A 24461-nucleotide genomic window follows, 5' to 3' on the forward strand; every position below is an offset into this window, starting at 1 on the left:
ACAAATCTAGATTTTGGAGAGTTGTTGAAATTGTCTTGTCTTGCTTTTGTGTTCATTCAGACATCTGGAGCTGTGTATTGAAATAATAAGTATATTCCACATGAACACCTTTCATTTTAGAAATTGAATAGGATTTTAGATTTTCTAATAAAAATATATTTGTTGCATAGGTAATACGGAAATTAATGACCTATGGCAGCCAATTCATAGACCATATTCAAGACCTTATTGCAAATAGAGCAGAACTTTACCTTTCAAATGACATGCACTTTGAACTACTTGTATTCTAGAAGTTCAGTTGTTCAAATACTCAGGGAGATGGTACTACAGTGCATTCTCAATTTATTCAAAGGACACTCTAGAAATTTCTAGCGAAGACAAAATAAATGGAGTAGCTGGCCTAACAAGCTTTGATGTTTTCCCTCTGGGTCCCCAGCAATAGATGGCAGATTTCAAAAGCTATTAGCTACATTTTCCAAAATGATACTTAGTGGATTATCCAAAGCCAGCCTGCGGTGCAGATGAGAGAGTGCACCACATCCCAGCATGGACCACAGTAAAAAGTTTCTGTAGAACCCATAACCTAGTGAAAAGTGAAGTACAGCCCCAAGGAGATAACTTAGTCAAATTACTCTTTCAGTTAAATGTAGTCGTACTTCAGAAGATATATCATGTTTAAAAGAGGTTTGTAGAATAAATTTGTGCTTGAATATTCATGTTGGCTTGGGCCTTTCTGTAATAGAGCTGTGAATTGATATGCAAATAGGCTTTTGTTGCTTTCCTTTAATAACCAGGAATATATCTTTATAGAACATATTGCACATTTTTATCCTATTCGCAACTCTTTAAGTGTGTGTGTGTGTATGTATGTATGTATATATACATATATACACACACACACTTTAAGCCAACAAAACTCAAAAGTGTGATAACCAAGAATCCAGCATAAGGATGTGCCTGAATTCTGTCACACAAATAAACTGCAGTAAATGAAATTAGTAGCTTTGCTTAATAAATAGTGACCTGTAGAAAAGTTATGTCTGCTAGGAGTTTTCATTTTTGTCAACTAAGGATTATTTGCTGCCTCACCCTGGAGAGCCATCCTGAGGTGAAATACAGTAACTCCTCATTTAACGTTGTTGTTATGTTCCTGGAAAATGCGACTTTAAGCACAATGATATTAAGCAAATCCAATTTCCCCGTAAGAATTAATGTAAATTGGGGGGGTTAGGTTCCAGGAAAAAAATTTTCACCAGACAAAAACATATATATTATATAGATATACGCACAGTATACATTTTAAACAAACAATTTAATACTGTTCATCGCTATGATGATTGTGAAACTTGGTTGAGGTGGTGAAGTTAGAGGATGGAAGCAGATGGGATATTTCCCTGGGAATGCCTTGCTGCTAAATCAGTGGTTCTTAAACTTTTGTACTGGTGACACCTTTCACATAGCAAGCCTCTGAGTGCAGCCCTCCCCCTTATAAATTAAAAATAATTCTTTATATATTTAACACCATTATAAATGCTGGAGGCAAAGCAGGGTTTGAGGTGGAGGCTGACAGCTCGTGACCCCCTGAGGGGTCCCGATCCCCAGTTTGAGTACCCCTGTGCTAAATGATGAACTAGCTCTGGGCTGAGCCCTCAAGGGTTAACACATTAATGTAGCCTCTCACTCTACAAGGCAGCAGGAATTCAGGGAGGGAGATAGCATATCAGACAGAGACACACCTTGTGTGGAAGAGAAAGAGAAATGCACACTGCCCCTTTAAGGAAGTTGACTCACTCTTAAGTACATTGGCTTCTTAAGTGGATCAGGAAGTTGAGACAGCGGCTGCTGCCTCAGGCTCGCTCTCTCTCTCTCCATCCCTGTCCCCACCCTGCTATACATGGAGAAGAAGGGGTAAGCGGGGTGTATGAGCAGGGGGGAGGGGGACAACCTGACATTAGCCCACCTCTCCCCTGCCTGCACACAGCAAGGAGGAGGCTCAGGGAGCAGCTCCAAGGCAGAGGGCAGGAGCAGCACATGGCAGTGGGGAGAGGGATAGCTGCAATTGCTAGCTTCCTGGCGGCTGCAGCACAGGGAACTTAGGGGAGCGGGGAGGCAGGCAGCTGCCAAACAACATTAGAAGGGAGCATTGCACAACTTGAAATGAGCATGGTCCCTAATTGATCAGCAACATAACAATGTTAACCCAGATGACTTTAAGTGAGGAGTTACTGTGTCATCCCCCCCCCCCCCACACACACACACACCCTGCCCAATCCCCTTTAAAAAAGGTGCGGTGGGGAGTCAAAGAAACAAAAAGCACTTGCAAATCAAAAACTGATTTCTGGCTGTTTGCAAATCAGTCTTGCCTTATATCAATTTAGCTCTTTTTGCAGTTTGTTCTTCTTGAGTAGATTAAAAGTGGAAATGTGAGTGCATGTTTTTCCAGACCGGCTTCATCTTCGGCACCTTGAATAAGTCTAGTATCTTGCAGATTTTCACCAGTTCTGGACAGTTTGTTCTCCTAAAACTTGACAGATTTAAAATAAGCAGTTAAGTGCATTTTGGAACAATTAAAGGGGGTTTCTTCTGCTTCTTGAATTTGGTTGAGGTAACAACATAAATACACCCCCAAAATATATGTTCTGATGCTTTTAAAGGGACATGACGCCAATATAAATCCCAAATTTAGGTTTGCTAGTATGTATGTATCTATACATAAATAAATAAATGGGTTTTTGAAACTTTGCTTAAGACCTGTAGAACTGACATTAAATTCCAATTTAAAGTTCTGTTTTACGCAAACATGAGGATTTTATAGACGTTGACTTTTCCAAGAAACTTAACAGAAATAAAATTCAGAACTCAACACACACCTTCAATATCCGTTCTGTTGTCTGGTCTCAATCAGGATCCACATGAACTTTCAACAAAGACTTTCATACAGCACATGTGGTAGGATTGTGTTTGCTCTCCACTGACAGCAGTCAGTCTCCTTTATGGTAACATTGGATGCTCACTGGCCAATCAAAGGACTTCTATTTGTAAATTAGCAGACGCTGGACAATGGCACATGTTTCCTTATTACTAAGTGGCATGATGTCATTTTTAAACAGTCAAGTTATAATGAGGAGCCTTACATATCAGGGTGAGCATATTTGGGGTCTAACCTTGATTTTGAGAGTTGGATGTGGCAACAGTTTTAGCCATAAAAGGAGTCCATATTAATGCTTTATTTTTTCTGTAAAGCTTGTTTATTGTTTATCATCTTTCCCCTCCATTTCTCCAAAATATAGAGAACATTATTTTAAAAAAGTTTTATTTTTATTATAGCTAAAATAAATTAATACAGTGTGCACATTGATTAAAAAAGATGGGAAAAGTCCACACCTCTGTCTAAGGTATTCATCAATATACCAAAATAATTCAGTTAACCAGAAATAGAAAAAAGTAATATTAATTTAGTCTCAGATCTACAGGGTATCATATATTATTTTAACATGAGAAATAACTATACATCAGATGCACACACAAATCATATTTTTAGTTTGTCATTCCTGGTTTTGATTAGACTCTTAATCTAAGTCTTATACTTGTCTTTTCTTGGTGGTGTTGCTTGGATTGTGCAGATTAAAAAAAATTCTAGTGTCTAAATCTAATTTTACCTCCTCCAACTACCATTGCAGTTTAGTAGGAAACAAAGCCTTAGCATCAATCCTCAAAGAAACAAACTGATTTCAAGAATATTAACTCTTTTCCTTTGGGTTTGCACTTTCCAAACAGTATTGGGAAAATATGTATTTTCTTCCCTTGATACAAAATATGTCCCCAGTACTTCCAAATATCACTTGTAATATGGCACTTATCCAAAACCACAGTTATAACTAAGTTTAAAGGTGTGGCATAAAGCTGGTTTAGATGAAGTACCTAACAGTAATTTATAAAATTTATAAATTTATAAGGCATTCTAAATGCATTTGTTATTTGCAAAGGGAGCCAGAGCTTTTTATCAAAAGGACATTTCTGTCAAATGAGGTAAAACTTTACACGCTTGCTATCCCTCACTTCTTTAAGTCTCTCTAAGATTACAGCATTTAAGATTATTTTCCAGGGTCTATATCTTCTGGTGTAACAATGTTATGCTTTTTAGGCATTTTATGAAGGGGTTTTCAGCTCTCTTCCTGAGTTTGTAATTCAGTCAAATTTCTTCAAAGCTTTTAACATACCCACAGACAACACTCTCCCTTTCCCATGCCCACCTTCAGTCTGTCATCTGAGAGTTGGATGCATCACCGTTTAATATCAAAAATATCAGATTTAATGTGAAGACTCTTTATTTTGTGAAGACATAATTTTGTTCATTGAGGTTTTACCAGTTTTCTTAATTGATCAGGAAACCTCACTGAATCAGAAGATGAAACTTTCTCCTAGTGGCATTAGACCATGTAATGTAGCTGGGTCATATAACTGAGAGAGAGAACTTCTCCATCGTGTTACCCATGCTATTAAGATTTCATCATGTACCCATAAGTAGGTTGGTGATAGTAAATTAATATGGCAATGTCTCAGAATCATACCAAAAGACTGTCTTCATCCCATTGCAGACCTCCAGACATCAAACAGCTTTATCAGAAAGTTCTAGTTCTGAAAGACTAATTTTAATTCTTGTCTTTCCTGCCCTTTCTCTCTCAACTGATTTGGGGCTTTGGACTTGAAAGGCACCTTAAAGGATGCTACTTTCATATAGTTATCAGACTGGCTCCCATAAAATACCTCCTGTTTTTGTCTGCAGAATTACCATTATAAGTACAAAGAGCTGTCCTTTGTCTTTTTCCAACATCAAGGGTATTCATTTTTGACAGTGTTTGTCACAGTTCACTTGGCATCCAGCTTTGATGCTGACTTTGGGCCAGATTCTGATACCCTCCGTTATGTTGAGTAATGCCTTACTCCACAAAAAGTACCATTAACTTCAGTAGGGCTACCTTAGAATAAATGACTATTCAACATGGTGAAGGATATCAGAATCTGACCCTTTGAGGGCAGTTTTACAATCCTTATAGTGTTAGAATTCCTCCGTCCAACTTCCTGGGTGCTGCTTGCTAGCATCTTGCAAGTACGATTATGCAGAGGTCATTTTTAATCTTTTTGATTTATTCATACACTGAAAGTCTGACTTTGGCAGTCCAGATATGTTCCCCCTGCCTCCCAATGTATTTTCACTTCCCACTCCCACACAAGTTTGTAAATTGCCTTCAGATAATTATATAGAGAGCATTGGGAGTGGATGAAAAGGACATGTCCCTTTCTGTAAATTGGCTTACATATCAGAAAACCCCAAAATGAGATGAATTTATCAAGATACAATAAGGCTTGTACTCTAAATATCAGTCCAATGTCATCTGTTAAACTGTCATCTGTTAATGTCACCTATCTTTAAACTAGCATTTACAATCTAAGTTCTCTAGTAGTTCTTCTAGACTTGTCTGTTTTTAAAGAACATGCAATAAAATGGTAAGAATGTTTTATAAATAACATGTTATAACAGTGTAAAAAATGTTGTATTACAAATAATGAACCATACAATCAGAAGGTCTCAATCCTGCAAATATTTTTGCATGTGGTAGAGTTTTATGCGCATTAGTAGACTCCCTGACATCAATCCCATTCATTGACTTCACTTTCATAATGTTAAACATGTATGTGTTCACAGACTTGGGGCCTAAATATTTTAGAACTTGCTTGACTTTCCAGCAACAATAGGCTGGCCATGAATACTAGGTATGGAACTTCTTAATATAATACTATGATAATTGTGCATCTTATTAGGGAAAGTATTTGAAAGAAAATGTCTTGGATTTTGGACCTTTTTTATTATGGAATCCTATCTTTTTTTATTATTATTATTCAGCTGTGGGCTGAAGATAAAACAGAGTTGTAGACTGTCCAAGTTATTTTCTTACATAAGTGTTAAAACAGAGGTTGACACAAAAGTTAAGTTTATATTGAACTCTTATTTATTTACTCGAGAATGTGCATATGGGCCCTATCTTTATACTGGTCTATAGCTCTAAAGTAGCTTCGGTCTTTCTGTGGGGGGAGTGCTATATAAATACATGACTTTTTTTTTTTTTTTGCAGTGAATTATAACTTAGTGTTTCAGTACCTTCCGTTTATTTAAAGTGCCCACCTTTATCTTTTTCCCCCTTTTTTCTTTAAAGTTCTGTAAGCTTATTTGTCTGAAGTTGTCTATAGGTCTCGTATTCTACCAGATATAAAGCGCCCAAGAATATATATGCTGGTAACTAAAATATTCCATGTCTACTCTGACCACTTAAACTTGTCTGGAGGTAATGTGCTTTTAACAGCCCCATTTTAAACAATAATTTCCTTCAGTCTTGTTTTAAAATGTTCATTAGAGAAGGGTTTGTGTTTATATCTTTGATGTGGCACTGACAGCTTTCTAATACTTGTTTCCCCAATGTGCAAACCTGAGCTCCTGCACTCTGAGTGGGAGACAAAGTAGAAGGCCAGGATCCACTAGAACACGATAAATATAAAAACTTTGGTTTATTTTGTTCTGAAGGTGGGTGGATGCAGGCAATTGTGGCAGCTGCAATGCATGCTTGTGAAGTTAATGTCCCCTTAGCACTGGATGGTTATATACTTAATTTTGGGTTACACACACACAACACAACAGTAATTTATAAATGTGACTTGCATTTAAAATGCAAAGTTAAATATTATTGATAGTGTTTCTAGAATATTTTTTTAAAATACCTACCCCCTGTGGGTTCCCACCTCCCCTCAAGGTATAATATGCCACTTAATATGTTATCTGTGGATCACATACAGATGTAAGAGAGGTACTCTATAGATTATTCACTGTTACAGCGCACAGCAACATTTTATGAATAACTCAGTTAACTCTTAAATGTAACAATGGATTTTTAAATGATAAATATCTACATTAGAAATTAACTGTAAAATACAAATCAGATGCCTGTTTTGTTGCTGTGCCAAATATTTATTTCCAGTAGTACCCACTGTGTGCTAGGTACTCATCTAGCCTCTTTATATAAAACTGCACATGTAATTACAACTAGTTTCCAGATATTAGACTATACACTCCTGTCATCTTGTACGTTAGACTTTCTTATACTTTTCTAAAACATGATTGTACCTAGAAAAAAGACATTTCAATAAAATATGATACCACAGAAATATTGACTCCAACAACTTCTGAACAAAAAGCTATTTTCACCATTTGTTTTGTATGGTTCAGAGGCACACCCAGTCCCACAAAATCAAAATTCCTAGTCTCCCTCCCATATTACACATGTTATAAGACGCTCTTTCTTTATTAGGAGAAGTGGGATTAGTTGTCCATTCACAATCAGTTATTAAAGGTTCTTCTGAATATCTTTATTAGATGTCCAGATATTGTGGTAGTGGCTGTGTTACAAATGCATATGATACATAGAAGTTGATAAATTCATTTACTTGGGTGATTAGCCTCCAGCTTCTGGAGAATCAAAACTTTAAATTAAAAGAAATGTAGTTTCTAGCTCTTATGCTGAAGAATACCTTCCAAATATGAACAGAGTATTAAGTGATGCAGTTCCATCTTACTGAGTCTGCAGGCAGTTCCAGTGACTTTGGTGTTGCTTATAGCTTTGCCAGACCTCAGCAGAATGAAAGTGACCAAAGTCATGTCAGTTTTTATGTTACTTATCAGAACCCTAAGAGTAGCAATAAAATTGCCAAGGTGATGGGGTGCTTTCATTCTGCCGCGGCACCTAAAGTTTTGGTGTAAAAGCCGAGGCACTGGAGTTACTGACTTAGGAACCCAAAAATCAAGCAGAGAAAATGATCAGGTAATTTATTCACAGATTTATAGTTTCCAGGATTAGAAGGGACCATTGTGATAATTTAGTCTGACCTGCATTACACAGGTCATAGAACTTCTCCAAAATAATTCCTAGAACATATCTTTTAGAACAATATCCAATAGTGATTTAAAAATGGTTAGTGATGGAGAATTCAGCACAGTCCTTGATCAGCTGTTCCAATGGTTAGTTACCCTCCTGTTAAAAATTTACACCTTATTTCCAGCCTGAATTTTGTCTAGCTTCAGCTTCCAGTGGAGTTTTATCTTCAGTCTGTCTTCAGTCTCATCATCTAGGAGTCTTTGAAGACTGAGATGGGGAAACAGTTATTCTTTCTCATTCAGGCAGCCAAAGAGGGACTTACAGGAGAGGGATCAAACTCCCTTTTGCTGGTTCCTAGTATATCAATATCCTACCTTCTCACACACATGGCTTGAAAATTTTCCAGAAAGTCAATATTCAGGAGGGAGAGAGAAGAAATTGATGGAACAAATTTAAAAAAGAGAGAGAAGAATGGTACTAGGAGCCTGGGAAAAAAGAAAAGCGTGATAGAAAAATGTTTAGGAGGAGTTAAAGAACACAGGGTAGGGAAGAGAGAAATTGGTGTAGAGAGAAGAAAAAGAAGAAACAGGTGCTGAATAGAACATGATACTGATATACCTTGAACCATGATAGGAAAGAAAAACAAAAAGTGGAGTGAAGCCATGACAAGATAAATGTATAACAAAAGCAAGAACTGGATTTTTTAAAATGTCTTAAATGAAATAAGTTAGTTAATTACAGTACACGATTTGTATTCAACGTTTAAATTGCAGGAGCTGTTTCTTAGGGCATATGATCTGCATCTGAGAGGTGGTGGCACAAGTATTTTTCATCCAGGGTAATAGGTTTAGTTATTTTAAAAGCATCAGGTACATTTTTCAGGCTCTTGAAGATTGGAATTACATATCCTTCTTGTTTTTTGTTCTGATATTTTTAAGGTCACTTTATCACATCTTATTTTTGTTTTAATTCTTCACTGGAAACTTCAAGGGGTAAATACTTCATGTTTTTCTGGACAGTACATTCTTTTTATAAATAGAGCCTTATCTAAAAAACTTATTAAATCTGACTTCTGCTTCAAATAATTGTCCATGATGCTAATATGTTTTAGTTGATGGAGGTGGGTTTTAAATGCTCGCTCTCACAGATACCGCTCCCACAGTTTAATTAAATTTTTCATTTATCTTTGTCAACTTCTATCAGCCTTGTAACATAGTTCATGGACTTGCTCTTCTCCTTATTGCAGCAGTAAATTTTAATCAAGGACAGAACAATTTTTGGTTCATTGGTTACATGACATAGGTTTGATGGATGATTATTGAGACAGGATAACTAAACTAAAAATATTCTGTTCTCCTGTAGCATTCTTTTGTATATGGTCCAGAAATATTAGCATGCCCCCCCCCTTTTTTTTTTGGCATGGAGCATAGTAATACCATTTTCTGATCCAAATATGTAGGCAGTGATTATAAAACAAAGAGAGGGGGGAAAAGTAATGACTTTTTATATGGCTTGAGTGAGAAATGCATGTCGAAGGTCAAGTTGCGATTTTTTTTGGAGCAAAATGTTTTAAATAAATTTGCATCTCACGTGTGGTCTGCAGTGTTTAATGCTGAGTTTCTGATCCTTTAAAAATTGATGTGATATTTGGAATTTGCGTTTTTTAAGGGTTCTAAACCTGTATATTTTATTAATTACAATTATTATAAGCTGTCCGAAGACTTGAAGCAACCCAACAGCTACATGCTCTAACCCAAGTGTCATCTTGATGTCAATCATGGACAGACATGAGCACTACCTGTCTTCTTTCAAAGTAGCATGATTGACGTAAATACATTACTGTCTGCTCACAGATGTCACTCAAGCTATCAGGTCCCAGGAGGCTTAAGTTAAGTTATACCTGTCATCCTCCATAGCTTCCCATTAGACTTATTCTGAAGTTAACATGGAAGTCTGCAAAGAAATTCTTAAAAGGTTAGTGACTGTATTTAGACTTTCTCCATTGGAATCATCCTCTTTTAGTGTAGGATCTTTTGCATTGGGTCCCAAATTAGCAACTTGAGAGTTTTGAAGTGGTCATTGAGCTCCTTGCCTTTCAAGTCAAACGTATCAGCTGCATTTCAGTGCCATTCCATTATGGCTCTAAACCTTCAGTTTGGTGGTTGGACTTGTGCAGAATATAGGGAGAGGTTTAGGGTATGTCTACACCGTACACGTGGCCTCACTGACATGTCGTCACGCTTTATCACCGGGGGGAGAGCTCTCCTGGCAATTAAAAACCACCCTGAATGAGGGGTGGTAGCTTTATCGTTGGGAGCAAGCACTGTCTATACTGGCGCTTTTCAGAGCTAAAACTTTTGTCACTCAGAGGTGTCGTCTTTCACACCCCTGAACTACTAAAGTTTTAGCGCTGGAAGTGGCAGTGTAGACACAGCCTTAGTGATTGTTAAGACCATACTCCATTTTGAATCAGCTACATTTTCTTGAGGTACCAAATCCCAATAGTGTTCTCAGTCTGACCTGATGTGACACCTGAGTAATGTGTTCTGACATGGCTCTTGCTTCTTTCATGCTACAGTTATCAAGAACATGTCATGCTAAGTGTTCAAGATAACTATATAAGCTGCACAGAATGAGAATTGTGTGTTCTATCTGGAGATTAGCTGATCAAATATCCCTGTGGAAAAGGATTCAGTAGCGACACTAGGTTTTCTAGGGAAGTTATTCAAAGTGTAAGCTTGCTCCTTTGAAACGTTACATTACAGCCCTTCTAGACATAGCTCAGTCCAAAGAGCTCAGATCTACTTGGCTGGAATGCTGAAAGAACAGCTAGAAGATATTTGCAACAACCATACTGAGAATTATAACCTAATAGTCACTACAGCATTTGTTGTTCTTGTGGTATCCTTTTGCATAATACACTCAAAATATTCTGAGATCTCAGTTATATGGCATCTTGAATCACATGGCTGTGACACAACTCCTCAGAAAAGATTGTTATAAAGAGGACAGTGATCAATTGTTCTCCATGTCCACCAAGGGTAGGAAAAGAAGTAATTGGCTTAGTTTGTAGCAAGGGAGGTTTAGGTTAGATATTAGAAAAAAAACTTTCTAATTATAAGGTTAGTTAACCACTGGAACAGGTTACCTGTGGAGGCGTTGGAATCCTGTCACTGGAAGTTTTAAAGAACAAGTTAGACAATCATCTGTCAGGGATTTCTTAGGTATATGTAATCCTGCCTCAGTGTGGGAGATGGACAGGTGACCTCTTAAGATTGTTTCCAGCCCAACATTCATATCATTCTGTGATTTACCTGGAGTTGGTAAACGGTCAGACTTCAGACATGGACTTCCAAATTAGTAACCAACAACAGAACCAAATGTGTCATAACAGTTTCAGAAATAGTAGCTGAACTTTGCACCAAGTGGTGCTCAACCACTGTTTATGAAACGGTGATGAATGTGGTTTTTTTTGTTCTGTGTACATTTGTAGTTATTTTCAGCTCTAGTTTAATTACCCCCATTGGTGACACATAATGTCAATGACTGGTATGTTTCCTAGTGTAAATAATGCAATATAGAAGGATTATTTTCCTAGTGTATGTTGTTTCTGATTATACAACCTAAAATTGTCACATGCCACAGAACAAAGTAATATCTATCTGCCTATAGACTTCTGCCTCCTCCCCAGGTGTGTTTTAGCCAACTATGACAAATTCTTCTTGACTTAGACAAGCTTTATGGCAGATGAATAAAATACAGGTTTTTTAAAATTATAATTAATTGTCATGGTGTAAAGAGTGGATAAATGGTTATATTGCCAGGGCTAGTATGTTTTTATTATAGTTCTTTGTAGTTTGCTGCATTCATGCCTTCCAAGTATGTCACTCACATAACAATTTTGGATTATTTTCCGCACACAGAAGGTTGCCTTACGTTTTTCTGTTTTGGGTATTTAATTTGTGTTTGTATTTGTAACTTCTCCATCTTCTTTTGTTTTAATTTTTTGTCCTCCCTAAGTTTTGTAGGAATTTCCAGTTTAGTAGTAGTTTCAAATAAAACCCTTGTTACAGCAGTGGCATGCTGCTGAGATACAGTACCCCTAGGGCGCTGTATCTCAAGACAGTTAAATCCAAAGATCACTGCGAAGAGTTACAAAGGGATCTTACAAAACTGGGTCACTGGGCAACAAAATGGCAGATGAAATTCAGTGTTGATAAATGTCAGGGGTGCGTGGGGGTGGGGGCAATTTGCCCCAGGCCCTGCAGGGGCCCCCACGAGAATGTCGGAGGCTCCCGCCCGCCTCTGCCTTCCCCCATCCCCTGGTGTCTCAGCGCGCCGGCGGCACCAGAAGCGGCCCTGGACAGAACTAAAGTGGCATGGCTCCCCTGGGGCCTGAGCTTCTCCCACTCGGAGCCATGTGGGCTGCGAACTGCAGCTGAGTGGTGGGAGCTCAAGTCCCATGAAGCCACGCCGCTTTAGCTCTGTCCAGGGCCGCTTCTGGACGCAGCACGCTGAGGCGCAGGGAGAGTGGGGAGGTGAGAGTAAGCAGCATGGTAAGCCCCTCTGAGCTGGACGCTTCCCTGACCCCCAGCTCTGAGCCCAGCCCTTCTGAGCCGGACACCTCCCCACCAACCCTGACCCCCAGCTCTGAGCCCAGCCCTTCTGAGCCGGACACCTCCCCACCAACCCTGACCCCCAGCTCTGAGCCCAGCCCTTCTGAGCCGGGCACCTCCCCACCAACCCTGACCCACAGCTCTGAGCCCAGCCCCTGTGAACCGGGCACCCCCCCCAACCCAGAGCCCAGCTCCCCACCCAGCCCTGGGCAACAACATTGCCACCCCCAGGCAGCAACAGCCCATTGGCACCAACCATCACCCAGCGACAGCCCATTATGTAATTGCAAATGTATACATACCATTAAAGCATTTAATCTTTTAAATAATGTATTTTGTGTATTTTCAAATGATTAAAATTAATTTTTGAATGTATTTCACTGGTTAGTATCATGTATTTGGAAATGTAAAAAATATAGTATTGCAACTTTTTTTTATGGAAGGGGCCCCCGAAATTGCTTTACCTCCAGCCCCCTGAATCCTCTGGGCGTCCCTGATAAATGTAGAGTAATGCATATTGGAAAACATAATACCAACTATACATATAAAAGTATGAGGTCTAAATTAACTGTTAACACTCAAAGAGATCTTGGAGTCATTGGGGATAGTTCTCTAAAAACATCCACTCAGTGTGCAGTATGTACCTACCAAAGAACAAAAAACTGGTTTCTTGTCACTTGTACTCCTCAGCAAAAATAGTGTCTAGTTCACTTCTATCCAAGTAGAAATGTATATGCAGAGGGCTTTGTCTGTGTTGGTTTAGGAAACTGCTACTCCAGCCACTCTGTTAAACTGCTTAAACACTGTTTCTAGAATTGTCCTAATGCTTACCGTGGTCAGCATAATTAGGGATGAAGTGTGTGTGTCGTGCACTATTCAGCTAGAATGTGTGGTCTTGTCTCCAAACAAGATGCATGTAATTGGGCTTCCTGTGTAAATAAGGATTTTCCCAGTTAAACACTGCTTTTGGAATTTCAGGAGTGTATCACCTACAGTATAGCAGAAGCTGTTAAAAGGAACCTTATGCTTAAAAAAAATCTTTGAGCAGACTGAATTTCCTAATAAAGATTTTCTGAAAGCTTTAGTGTCTGGAAACGAGGGTGGGGCAGTGGAATAATTGTGGGAGAATTATTAGCAGATACTAATGAGCTCAGTTTTTCAGAATAGCATTTTAATTCCCTGTGTAATTTGCTGGTGCTAACCAGGATTTCCTGTGAATAATACAAAAAGATGCAGAGAAATGCCTCTTTGGCACGCAAATGTCATTTAAGCTCTCATTGAGGGAGTGTCTACGTTATAAGTGAAGGTGTGAGTGTCAGAGCTAAGATCAAAGTATAGAGTCGCATATCTGTGCTAGATTTAATCTAGTTTGCATGGATAACCATAATAGTGAAGACATGGCAACTCAAGCTACTAACTCAAGTATGTACCCAGGTTTCCTGATGTGTTGTAGTCAGGTTGTTAGCCTATGCTGAAGTCCTTGCTGCCACATCTACATGACTATTATCAGCAGTACTAGCTAGATAAAAGCTAGCGTGGTATGCTTAGTCACACCTTCACCTGCAGCATACACATACCATAAACATTAGGTGAATTAAGGCTTATTACATTCCTCCTCTCCTTGGATAATTTAAAAAAAACAACCAACATTTACTGGAATTTGGTTGACTTGAATTTGAAGGGCCCTGATGAACTCATTAGTTCAGGGGTTGGGAACTCTTTTTCTATCAGGGCCACTGACACACAGGAAAAATCAGTTGTGGGCCACACACAGCCCTGCAGGGGAGGGGGGGGAAGGAAGGGGAGGGGTCATGGAGGCTCAGGGCTTTCCTCTGTAGCAGGGCAAGCCAGTGCTTGCAGTTCCAGCCTTGCGGGGGGTGCGGAGGCTTGTGGCTTCCCCTGGGCTCAGGGGTGGGCCCAGAAATGAGGAGCCCAGAGTGTGGGAGGGGGTGAGGGCTCCGGCTGGGGATGTGGGCTTGGATAGAGTTGGGGTCAAGGGGTTTGAAGTGCGGGAGCAGGCTCAGGGTTGGGGCAGGAGGTTGGGGTGTGGGCTGCAGGGGGACTTTGGGTGCAGGAGACGGCTCAGGACAGGAGGTTGGAGTGCAGGTGGGGGTGCAGGGTCTGGGAGGGAATCAGGGTGTGGAAGGGGGTTCAGACCTGGGGCAGGGGGTTCAGGGTGCAGATGTTTATGGCAGTGCAGCAGGGCTAAGGCAGGCTTCCTGCCTCCGTGATGCTCCCAGAAGTGGCCGCCATGTCCAGACCCTAGGCGGAGGGGCCAGGGAGCTGTGCGTGCTGCCTGCAGGCATAGCTCCCACAGCTCCTATTGGTCACAGTTCCCAGCCAATGGGAGCTGCAGAGCCGGCACTGGGGGCGGGGGCAGCATGTGGAGCTTCCCTGATAGCCCCTGCTCCTAGGGGTCGCAGGGACATTCTGGGAGCTGTGCGGAGCCGACCGTACTTTTAATGGCCTGGCAACCCCAGCTTCCCCATGCAGCTGGGTGAGCTGGTGCTCGTTGCTCCAGACCCCCGGGGGGGCACCGAGACCCAAGGCTTCTGGCCTGCAGTGTGGAGACTAGCCGCGGGCTAGATGAAATGCAGCAGCTTGCTGGATCTGGGCTGCCTCCCATAAGTTCTCCACCCCTGCCTTAGTTAATTGGGCAGCGATGGATACTTTAGGTTCATATGATTCTTTGCTAGCAGATTAGAAGAACTGTTACATCAGATGGGAGAGGGATTTTGCAAACTTAATTAAGAGGGACTTTGTGTGTGGGGGGGTTTCTTGTTGTGTATTTTTATTTTATATTTTTTTAGTAATTACGTTAGTGTGATTAGTTATTTTGCCTTAATGTATATTTGATTAGGTCATTTCAACTATAAATACTGGAAGCCCTAAAGTCACTATTTCATTGGCTGCCTGTAATCTTGGCTTTTTATGAATACTTAATATCTTTTTGTGGTTACAATTAATCTGCCTGTGTTTTGGCAATTAGTGTTTATGTGCAGCATGCAGCAACACATTCTGGAAACTGTCAGTCAGCATCTGTAATTAGCTATGGAAAAGAAGTGAGAAAACTGGAAATGTTTTACTGCCCAATATTTGGCAACAATCGTTGTCAAACATCCGTTCAGGCCTGAATTCTTTGCCACCTCATGCAAAATGCACTGCAAACAATGCTGGTAGGAGTAATAGGTTTTAAAGATGTTTGTTAAATTGCCTTTTTAATTAGCCATAATTCTCTTCATTTCTTTATCTCTTCATGCGATACTTGATTTTTTAATCATTTTGATTAAAGGGACATTTTAAAAAATGCTTTTATCCTCTAATTATAAACACTAATAAAAATGTGGCTAAATATTAACATTTTAAATTTGGAAAACTAATTTTTAAAATACTTTTTTCTAAAAGAAACTAAGACTGTTGAGCTGACTCTCCAGAAATAAAATATGGAGAGGGAGGGAGGGAATAATCAGAAATAGTTCTGCTTTACAGAGGGAGAGAGAGAATATCTGCCAGCTGAATCTAAACACTGCTGTCATGTTTGTTGCAAAACTTGCATTGCCATCCTTTAATTTCCCCTAAATCTCCAACAGTGTTGATTGAGTACTACAGAGTAGTGAATAGTTGTCATTTTTGAGGGAAGTGGAAGATGTAGGTATGGGACAACAGCAGGCCATTGTTCTTTCTTCATATATGCAATCCAGTTTAACAGAATAAACCTCAAAGTATGATAAGGAATCTAAAGTGCCCTGAGAGGTAAATATAAGATCAGAGCATATCACAAATAACTAACTTCAGATACACTTCTGTTTAAAAAACTGTTAAGAGAAACTTCAAGTTGCATAGTTAAGCACTTAAAAGCCAAGATATCCATATGATTAACCTTAATTCTGCTGCTGTTATGCAGATGTTTTGGAATAGTCTTTAGTCTCATGATCACAGTGTTTCTCAGATAGGGCTCTCAAGTGTAGGGTATTGCAGCGTTTCCTCTTTCACCCCTCTTATTCATGTGGCCATTAGGAAGGCCATGAAGATGGCATGGAGTACAGTATTTTAAGTATTTTTTATGAGGGTGAAAGCCAGCTTTGTCTTGTGTGTTCTGGACCAGTGGGTCTCAACAGGGGTCCGGGGCCCCCAAAGGGGCCTTGAGCAGGTTTCAAGGGGTCCACCAAGCAGGGACGGCATTATACTTTCTGGGACCCGTGACAAGAAGCTGAAGCCCCACCGCATGGGGCTGTGGCCTGGGGCCCCGAGCCCTGCCACTCGGGGCTGAAGTTGAAGCCTGCGCAACTTAGCTTCACAAGACTCTCTGTGACATGGGGCCGAGCAGTTGCCCTGCTTGCTACCCACTGATGTTGGTTCTGGCTTTTATATGCAGAAAAACAGTTGTTGTGGCATAAGTGGGGCATGGAGTTTTTTTTATAGTATGTTGGGGGGGGAGGGCTCGGAAAGAAAAAGGCTGAGAACCCCTTCTCTGGACAATGCTGTTGAACACTTCTAGCCAGTTTTAGTCAGGTTGAGATGAGAGGTCATAGAGGAGGGCAGGTGAGTTAAAGCTCAAACTAGACAAACCTCAGGTGGTGCTAAATTGTAGGATGTCCAGTTTAGGATGATATGGAGAAATAACATAAGCCCCTTTGGTTGAAGGTATTTGTGACGGAATCCTTGGGATGCAGCCTGGAACTGTGGAACTGCTGTGCCCTCTTTACTCCCTATTCTGGGTTGTCTCTCACAATGCCTTACTAGTGGCAAGCAGCAAACCCCTGCAGGTGCTGTTACCACTCAGTACAACCGCACGTGGTGCCCCACACCCAGCTAAATTGCATGAATGCTCCCAGAGCCGTTCATGAATCACACAGAGAAAGGCACCCGCCAAATCCCCCGAGCTCCCAGCCTTGTACCTCAGACATATATCGTCTTGCACTGCTCAGGACCCTTTCTTGAGCAATGCAAGTTTATTTATTGGTTCACCACTTCATGAATGGAAAGTGGACATACATGAGTTTTGGTAACTTGAGCATATTTACCAAGCACTTCAAGCAAACTCACTGGTAAAGATAAACAGTAAAACAAGTTTCTTGATTACAGAAGATAGATTTTTAAATGATTATAAGTGATCGGCAGAAAGTCAGAGTGGTTACCAAAATAAAATATAAGCACGCAGTCTAAACTTTAACCCTTATCACATTAGGCAGTATTTAGATCAAGCGCTGTTCTCATTCCACTGGCTCTTACAGTCCTTAATATACAAGTTTGTCCCTTAAACATGGGCCGGTCTCCTCTGTTGAAATCTTCCGTCTTCTCAACATCCTTGTTGCTTGCAGCATAGGTGGGGGAGGAAAAAGGGCCCAGCATGGGGTGACTCTGTTCTGTTTTGTATCCCTAGTCCTATGTGCTTGGAGAAGACAAATCCAGGCATGTCTCATGATCACTGCTGAGTCCCCAGGCAAGGTTGAGCAATTCCCCTGGTGTGGCCTTGTGCAAGTGAGTCATTGCATTGTAGCTCCCTTGCTGGACAATGGCTGTTGATAGTTGTTCTACACTTGCCTAGGCGTTGGTTGTCTCCCTGGTTGTTGTCTTTGGAGGCACTAGTATCTGGGCACTTCCCAAACCCATAGCATATTTTAGTGACAATCATACAACACAACTCTCATAACTTCATATGCATTAATAATATATATTTAGATGTAACAATGGGTTTCAGCAGATCGTAACTTTTCCCATGATACCTTTCAAGGGATACCTTGTATGCAACATCAAAATTATGTACAAATGAATATGGGGGTTACAGGGTTACAGTGTCACAGTATTCATCTGTCCTTAGTTTCTTAATTTTGGAATGGTCTTAGACCATCATTTAAAACACAGTGGCTTTTAGACACTCCATATTACAGCAGTGACCAATATGTCATTTTCTGGTCTTCTCCCAGACGGGAGATTGCAACCTTTGATCTCCGATTTGGATCTTGCTGCTGTTATTCATAGCATTGTCACCTCAAAATTATATTACAGTAATGTAGAGCAGTGTGGTCTAGTGGATAGAACAGTAGATTGCAATTCTAGAGCTGGATTCTATTCCTAGCTCTACCGTTAGCCTACTCTGTGACCTTGGGCAAGCCACTTCACCTTTGTGCTCAGTTTCCCTATCTGTAAAATGAGGATAAAGATTGACCTCCTTTGTAAAGCACTTTGAGATGTAGTGATGGAAATTGCTATATAAATTATAATATGCTCTCTATGGGGCTACACATTAAATCCATTTGAAAACTGAAGTTGGTGTAGAATGCTACAACTCACTTGTTAAATGGTATATCTTGCAGGGGAGCACACAGCATCAGCACTCTGATTTGCATTGGCTGCCTATTGGTTTGAGTGAATTTTAAAGAATTGGTTTTGACCTATAAAGTAATAAATCGTTTGGGACCTGTCTACTGGAAAAACTGCCTCTCTCCCTATATGATCCAGCCACACGTGCACTCTGCGGAGATACAGAATCCCCTGGATGGGGCATTCTCAGAGATGTCCTGCTGGCTTTCGAAAATAGCCGTAATCTGTTGACTTTTAGGAAATGCTGCACCGACTGTCCATTTGCTCAGGATTTTGGCAATGGCTGTGTGTGAGAGATTGGGTTTTAGGTTTGTTGGGTATGTTTGGCTATTTTGAATTGATGGCTAGTTAATTTTGTTGTGTGTGTGGTCACTGTTGCTCTGTTGGGTGATTATTCCTTTGTGGAATATTTTAAATAATTATCATGATGCCTAAAGGTATGGATGTCATTTTTAGTAGAATAAAAAACATGCAAATGTAATAGTTACAACTTTACATACATGTGTATTATTTTCTAATATTATTTTCGTTCTTCTGCACTTATGCTAATTGTTGTAATAGTCCATTATATTTTTTACTTCTGAGGCAATTAACTATGTCAGGTGATCTGTTCTGTCAGAGTTTTTTCACAAGTACTCATGTTAAACTTCATTTATAATAGAAGTGCAACTGTAGTCTATGGTATTCTTTTAATGTGAATGATGTCAGGGACCACATGGAATTGTAGTAGACCTGTTGTTGCTCAGATTTTCCAAAATCTTCATCTTGGGGAAAAGACCAAGCCTGGAAAATTTCAGCTGGAAAGCCACAATTTAAAGTGGTTGAAAACAGTTTCTGTACTAGCCTGCTATGATAAAATCTTAACTGTCATAGTCTGTGAAACTCTTGCTGTAGTACAAAATATGAATTGCTCAGTATAATCCAGTGAGTTACATTTATTATCTTATATTTGCCTATCCATCTACATTGTTTGTGATAGCTGTGATATAACCAGCTGCTTCATAGGACAACAGTGAAGACTACAATCCAAGTTGGTAGGATCTGGTGGAGAACCTTAACTGAACTGGTTCTGATGTATCTCTTGTAATTTGTAGCGTGTACACAATTTCTGTTTCAAGATTATGGGTCGTATAATATTGCAGTTCACCTTCAGGCTTTCTCAAGGGATGGAAGAGTTACTCACACTAAATTTGTTTCTCACCACGTATTAGAATAAGTCTTTAGTGATTGGCAACAGAAAATGTTAAGAGTTTTTGCTTTAATCTTTGTGTAGTCTGGACATTAGAAGCATGTGAGTTGCATGTTTTGGGTTGAGTAAAATGTGTAACTGTTTTAAATTAAAATATGTAACGGACAATAAAAGTTGAGACCCAAACCAGAACTCTGTACCATCTACTTATGAAAGCAAAACCAATAGGTCCTCTTCCTATGTACTATTGTTGCCTAGCTGTTTAGTCTTAAGATTAGAAATGCGCGCGGTAGATATCTCACCTTGAAAGTTTGAATTCTTTGTATGTTTCTCTAATGGTGTTTTTATTTACATAGGTGCTGATGTGACAGAACCCAGCAATTCAGACAGCCGAGTGGAGAGATCAGACCTTTATGCAAATGTTGATGAAGCACTCCTAGGAGGTGATGCTAGCTACCTATCTCAGCCTCTTACCCCGGAGAAGGATGATGCACTTCAGGCTGCGACAGTTGCTAATCTGCGCGCAGCCCTCATGAGTAAGAACAGCTTGTTATCTCTGAAAGCTGACATGCTGGGAGAGGACAGTTCTCTGCTATTCGAGTACTTACCCAAAGGCACACATTCTTTATCTCGTAAGTTTTTATACTTTTATATTTTTGCTTAAAGATTAATTTAAAAACTAATTATGGAAAAAGGAGGAAATTCAGGTCACTCTAAATTTATTACTCCTTTACTATTTATATCTATGTTAAACTTCTGTATAAATGCACATCCCACGAGGTTTAGAATCCTGTTGTCTGTAGTGTTACGCAGCATAGCTCTAGTACCCATTGTTGGAAATACAAAAGGTATTAAGGAGATATTTATTACATTGATTTGGACATTGTGCTTATTGACAAATCACTAGCATGGTTTTACGTATTTAGAGAATATGGAATATTTGACTTTTTCAGTTAAAGAAGGGATGCTGTGTAGGATGTGGATAAAAAATGAATCAATCTTAAATCCAGATGGGAAGGAACTGCCACTCCAGTAAATTTTAAAAATAAAATGAGAGTTGTTTGTAGACCCAACAAGCCTAATCCTTTTTTGCTTCTTCCTTTCGATTTTCTGTATTTGATAATGAACGAATACAGTTTCTATAGCCATACTGACTTCCACTATGCTTATGCACAAAGAGTGATACTTCTTGTTTGTTTCGGAGGGTTTATTTTCGGACTAAATATTTGATGATTACAAAAACTGGAATTGAGGAAGGAAGGGAAATTCTTGATAGCATCTTGCAACTAGTCACTTGCACATTTGCTAAGTATCTGCAAATAATCAGGGTTAAAGCGTTTACAGTGTTGCTGTAGCCGTGCTGATCCCTGGATGGTAGAGACAAGGTAGGTGAGATAATACCTTTTATAGGTCCAACTTTTGTTAGTGAAAGAGACAAGCTTTTGAGCTTACACCATGCTCATTTTCAGGATAAAAGTGATCATTCTGTTTGTTCATAAATTAAAACATACTTTCTTCTAGTCTGAAGTATGTGGGAACATCATAGTTCATAGGATGATTTCCTGGTTGCTTCAGGTTATGCTCTACTAGTTATGTGTACACACCGTTAATAAGAACTTGAGTATATATGCTTTCCTGTGTTGTAAGGTAGTTCTATAGTTTCTTCTATGCATAAGTCTTTTGTAAAGTGTTTTAAATAAAACTTTTGGTAGGCTGAAGAAAATAGAAATAACAACCATATGTGCTGTACTGAGATGGTATTTTCAGTAGTTGGGGAGCAGAACGCTGCCTGGGGCATCGTACAAAGCAAAAGATGGCCATTAGCAGTATATGCAGTTCAGACTTCCAGAAAGGGGGAGGAAAAAACCATCATTAAGGCAGCGAATGACTCAAATAAACAAAGCAAAAAGAACATTTAGCACATTTGATTTTTATTTATTTTTATTTTTGAAGGCCAGAATGTTTAGTTCACCTTTAAGCTAACAATCAATCACCCGAATTGCATGATGAATTACAGTGCAGTGGCAATGCAATTAAAAATAACATAATGGCAAATCTTAATATTCCTTCTCATTCCCAAAATGAAAATAATTTAATTTTTTGTTGAAGTTAGTCTGGTTTTAAAAGTGAAAAAACTGAAGGGGGTTGGCGGTTGTAATCTTTTTGTTGTTGTTCATTTGTTTGTTTGCAACTTGGAGTTGTGTTTCATTTGTTTTTGTTTTGGGGGTGACGTTTCGCTTTTTTTTTTAATTGCTAGAGTAGTTTCTTTACTTTGATAATCTCTCTAAGTAAATAGCTAGAATATTCTGTTGTTCAGACTACTCCTAGAATGCAGATGGCCCCATTGCAATGAAGCAGCACATGGCCCTTTGTACCACCTAAACTCTTGTTGCAACTGTGTGGAGGAACCTGTAGGCAGAGTGTTTTGCACAGGGGAGTTTTTGCCCTCCTTACATTCTGTAGGAAGGGTCTCCTCACCAGGCCTACAGGTGGGTGGAGGCTAGGAATAGGGCAGGTCAAGGGAGGGGACCTGGGATCAGTGTTACGTGGACAATATGTCATGGCCACTGCTTCTAGGAGTAATAGCGTGATGAAGCAGTTTCTGCCTTCATGGGCAAGAGTAACAGCTCTGGGAGGATGCCACACTGCAGCCCTTCATCTTGGCCCTAGATTGGCAGGTATTTGATTTCACATCCTGGCGCTTTCACCAGCACATGAAATTCACCCACATAGTCCCTAATTACTTGGTCTTCATGCAGGTGAAATGAATTTCTTCTGGAGTTACAAGCAAAAGATAATTGGTCTATAGTTCTTGCCACAACTATGCCCAAAAGCCTGGGGAGACTCATTTTACAGCTGATTGAAGCAGGGAATTGGGGGAGAGGGGGAATCTCCTCTTTATATTTGATTAGGCTCCTTGCTGTTTGTTAATGTATCACTAGGAGCTGCTGTCATAATTTTGAGTGTACTTGTTTTATAATGGTCCCTTCACTTTGAGTATCTTTTTAATGTTAATTCTTTAGTGATATTTAACTCTATACACTAAAATTTCTCATTAAACTTTATATCCTGTTGTTTTTGTTAAAAAGCCATAAGTGATAACTTGTTTCTAAATCCGTGTTTAGGATTAAACTCGTAAGTTATAATGTATCAAGTGATTAGGGCACTGCTAATACATTCAGAACATGCAATTTAGGTTAGTAGTTGATCTTTGGATTTTTTCCCCTTCCCATTATTTCAGTTCTTTACTTTCTTTCTTAAACCCATGAGTCGAGGATTTTGCCATTTAAATCTTTGGAACTTAAATTTAAAAAAAAAGGCAATGAACAAAGTTCTTTTTAAAAAAATTATTTATTGTAGTTTTGTTTTCTGTTTTGTCAAATCTGAAAATGACATGCAGTAACACCGAGCATTTCTAAATGGTTTTCATCCTGAAGCTTTAAAAAAAGAAAAGAAAGTGTGTTGGATCTTAACCATCTGTTGATTCAGTTGTCTTCCTGACCCAGAAAATAGTATTGTAAGAAGATTACCTAAATAGTGTTGGTAATATTTGCTGTCCATTTTCTGAGTAAGGTTGAGGTAAGGAGGAACAGGTTGTAAGAGTGTATTTTCTTTGTTTGACATACTCATGAGGTTTCTAACGGGGTTATAACTTTGTCACTGTTAGGGATGCAATGAGGGCAGAGAATCAGGGGGCCCAGGGTTTCCCCCCTGCCCTCGGCCATAGATGGGGAGAGGACAGGGGTCCCAACTCTCTGGGTGATGCGAGGAGGGGAAAGTGTTTCAGTCAGTCAGTCTCTCCTGTGGGAGGAGAGTGGGAAGAGGTCATGACAGTGCAGAGTGGGGGATGCATACATACAAATGCACCTCTCGGGCTCCCTCCTTAGGACATTTCTGGTTGCACTCCTGTTTGCTGTAGAAATACAGGGCTTCTTTAGTTTTTCTCTGGCATAGTTTATACTGTTGTAAGAAGCTAATTGAGAATACCTAAAGGTGCTCATCAAACCTTTGCTGATTTTTCTAATGGATTTTAAACCTAAGAAATCTTTGTGCGTGGTGAGTAAAGGGAACTGCTGATTACTAAAAGGGTTAGTTTCATGTCAACTTTAATGTGGTTCTGTTTTGTAAACATTAAGCTAACAAAACAAAGTAAAAAGTTATGTGTAAATGAGCATTAATTTTAAAGCATTGTACCTTTTGTAATTATGACACTGAAAGAGAGGCATGAAATTCCTAATACTCAGTTAATGGACAATGGAAATACAGGATGATTCTTGTTTCAGTGGATATTCATATATTGTGTTTAGAACAACTGAGCAGAAGGTAATGCAGTACTTTTAAACTTAACCAATTCGAATCAGCTTAAAAATAAAAGTAATAAAAAAATTTTCATTTCTTGCTCTTCAG

General features: G+C 39.5%; 1 protein-coding gene across 5 annotated transcripts in view; it reads left to right on the top strand.

The window, feature by feature from the left end:
- ZBTB46 (zinc finger and BTB domain containing 46) overlaps positions 1 to 24461 on the top strand; it is a 103101-nt gene that overhangs the window by 43702 nt on the left and 34938 nt on the right. For all 5 annotated transcript variants that reach the window (XM_050918277.1, XM_050918278.1, XM_050918276.1 and 2 more), the window contains one exon: positions 20411 to 20686. In XM_050918277.1, coding sequence (XP_050774234.1) covers positions 20411 to 20686 — 276 coding nt within the window. The remainder of the gene's footprint in view (positions 1 to 20410; positions 20687 to 24461) is intronic.

The sequence above is a fragment of the Gopherus flavomarginatus genome, chromosome 11, assembly GCF_025201925.1.
Source record: "Gopherus flavomarginatus isolate rGopFla2 chromosome 11, rGopFla2.mat.asm, whole genome shotgun sequence".
In the NCBI taxonomy this organism is placed as follows: Eukaryota; Metazoa; Chordata; order Testudines; family Testudinidae; genus Gopherus; species Gopherus flavomarginatus.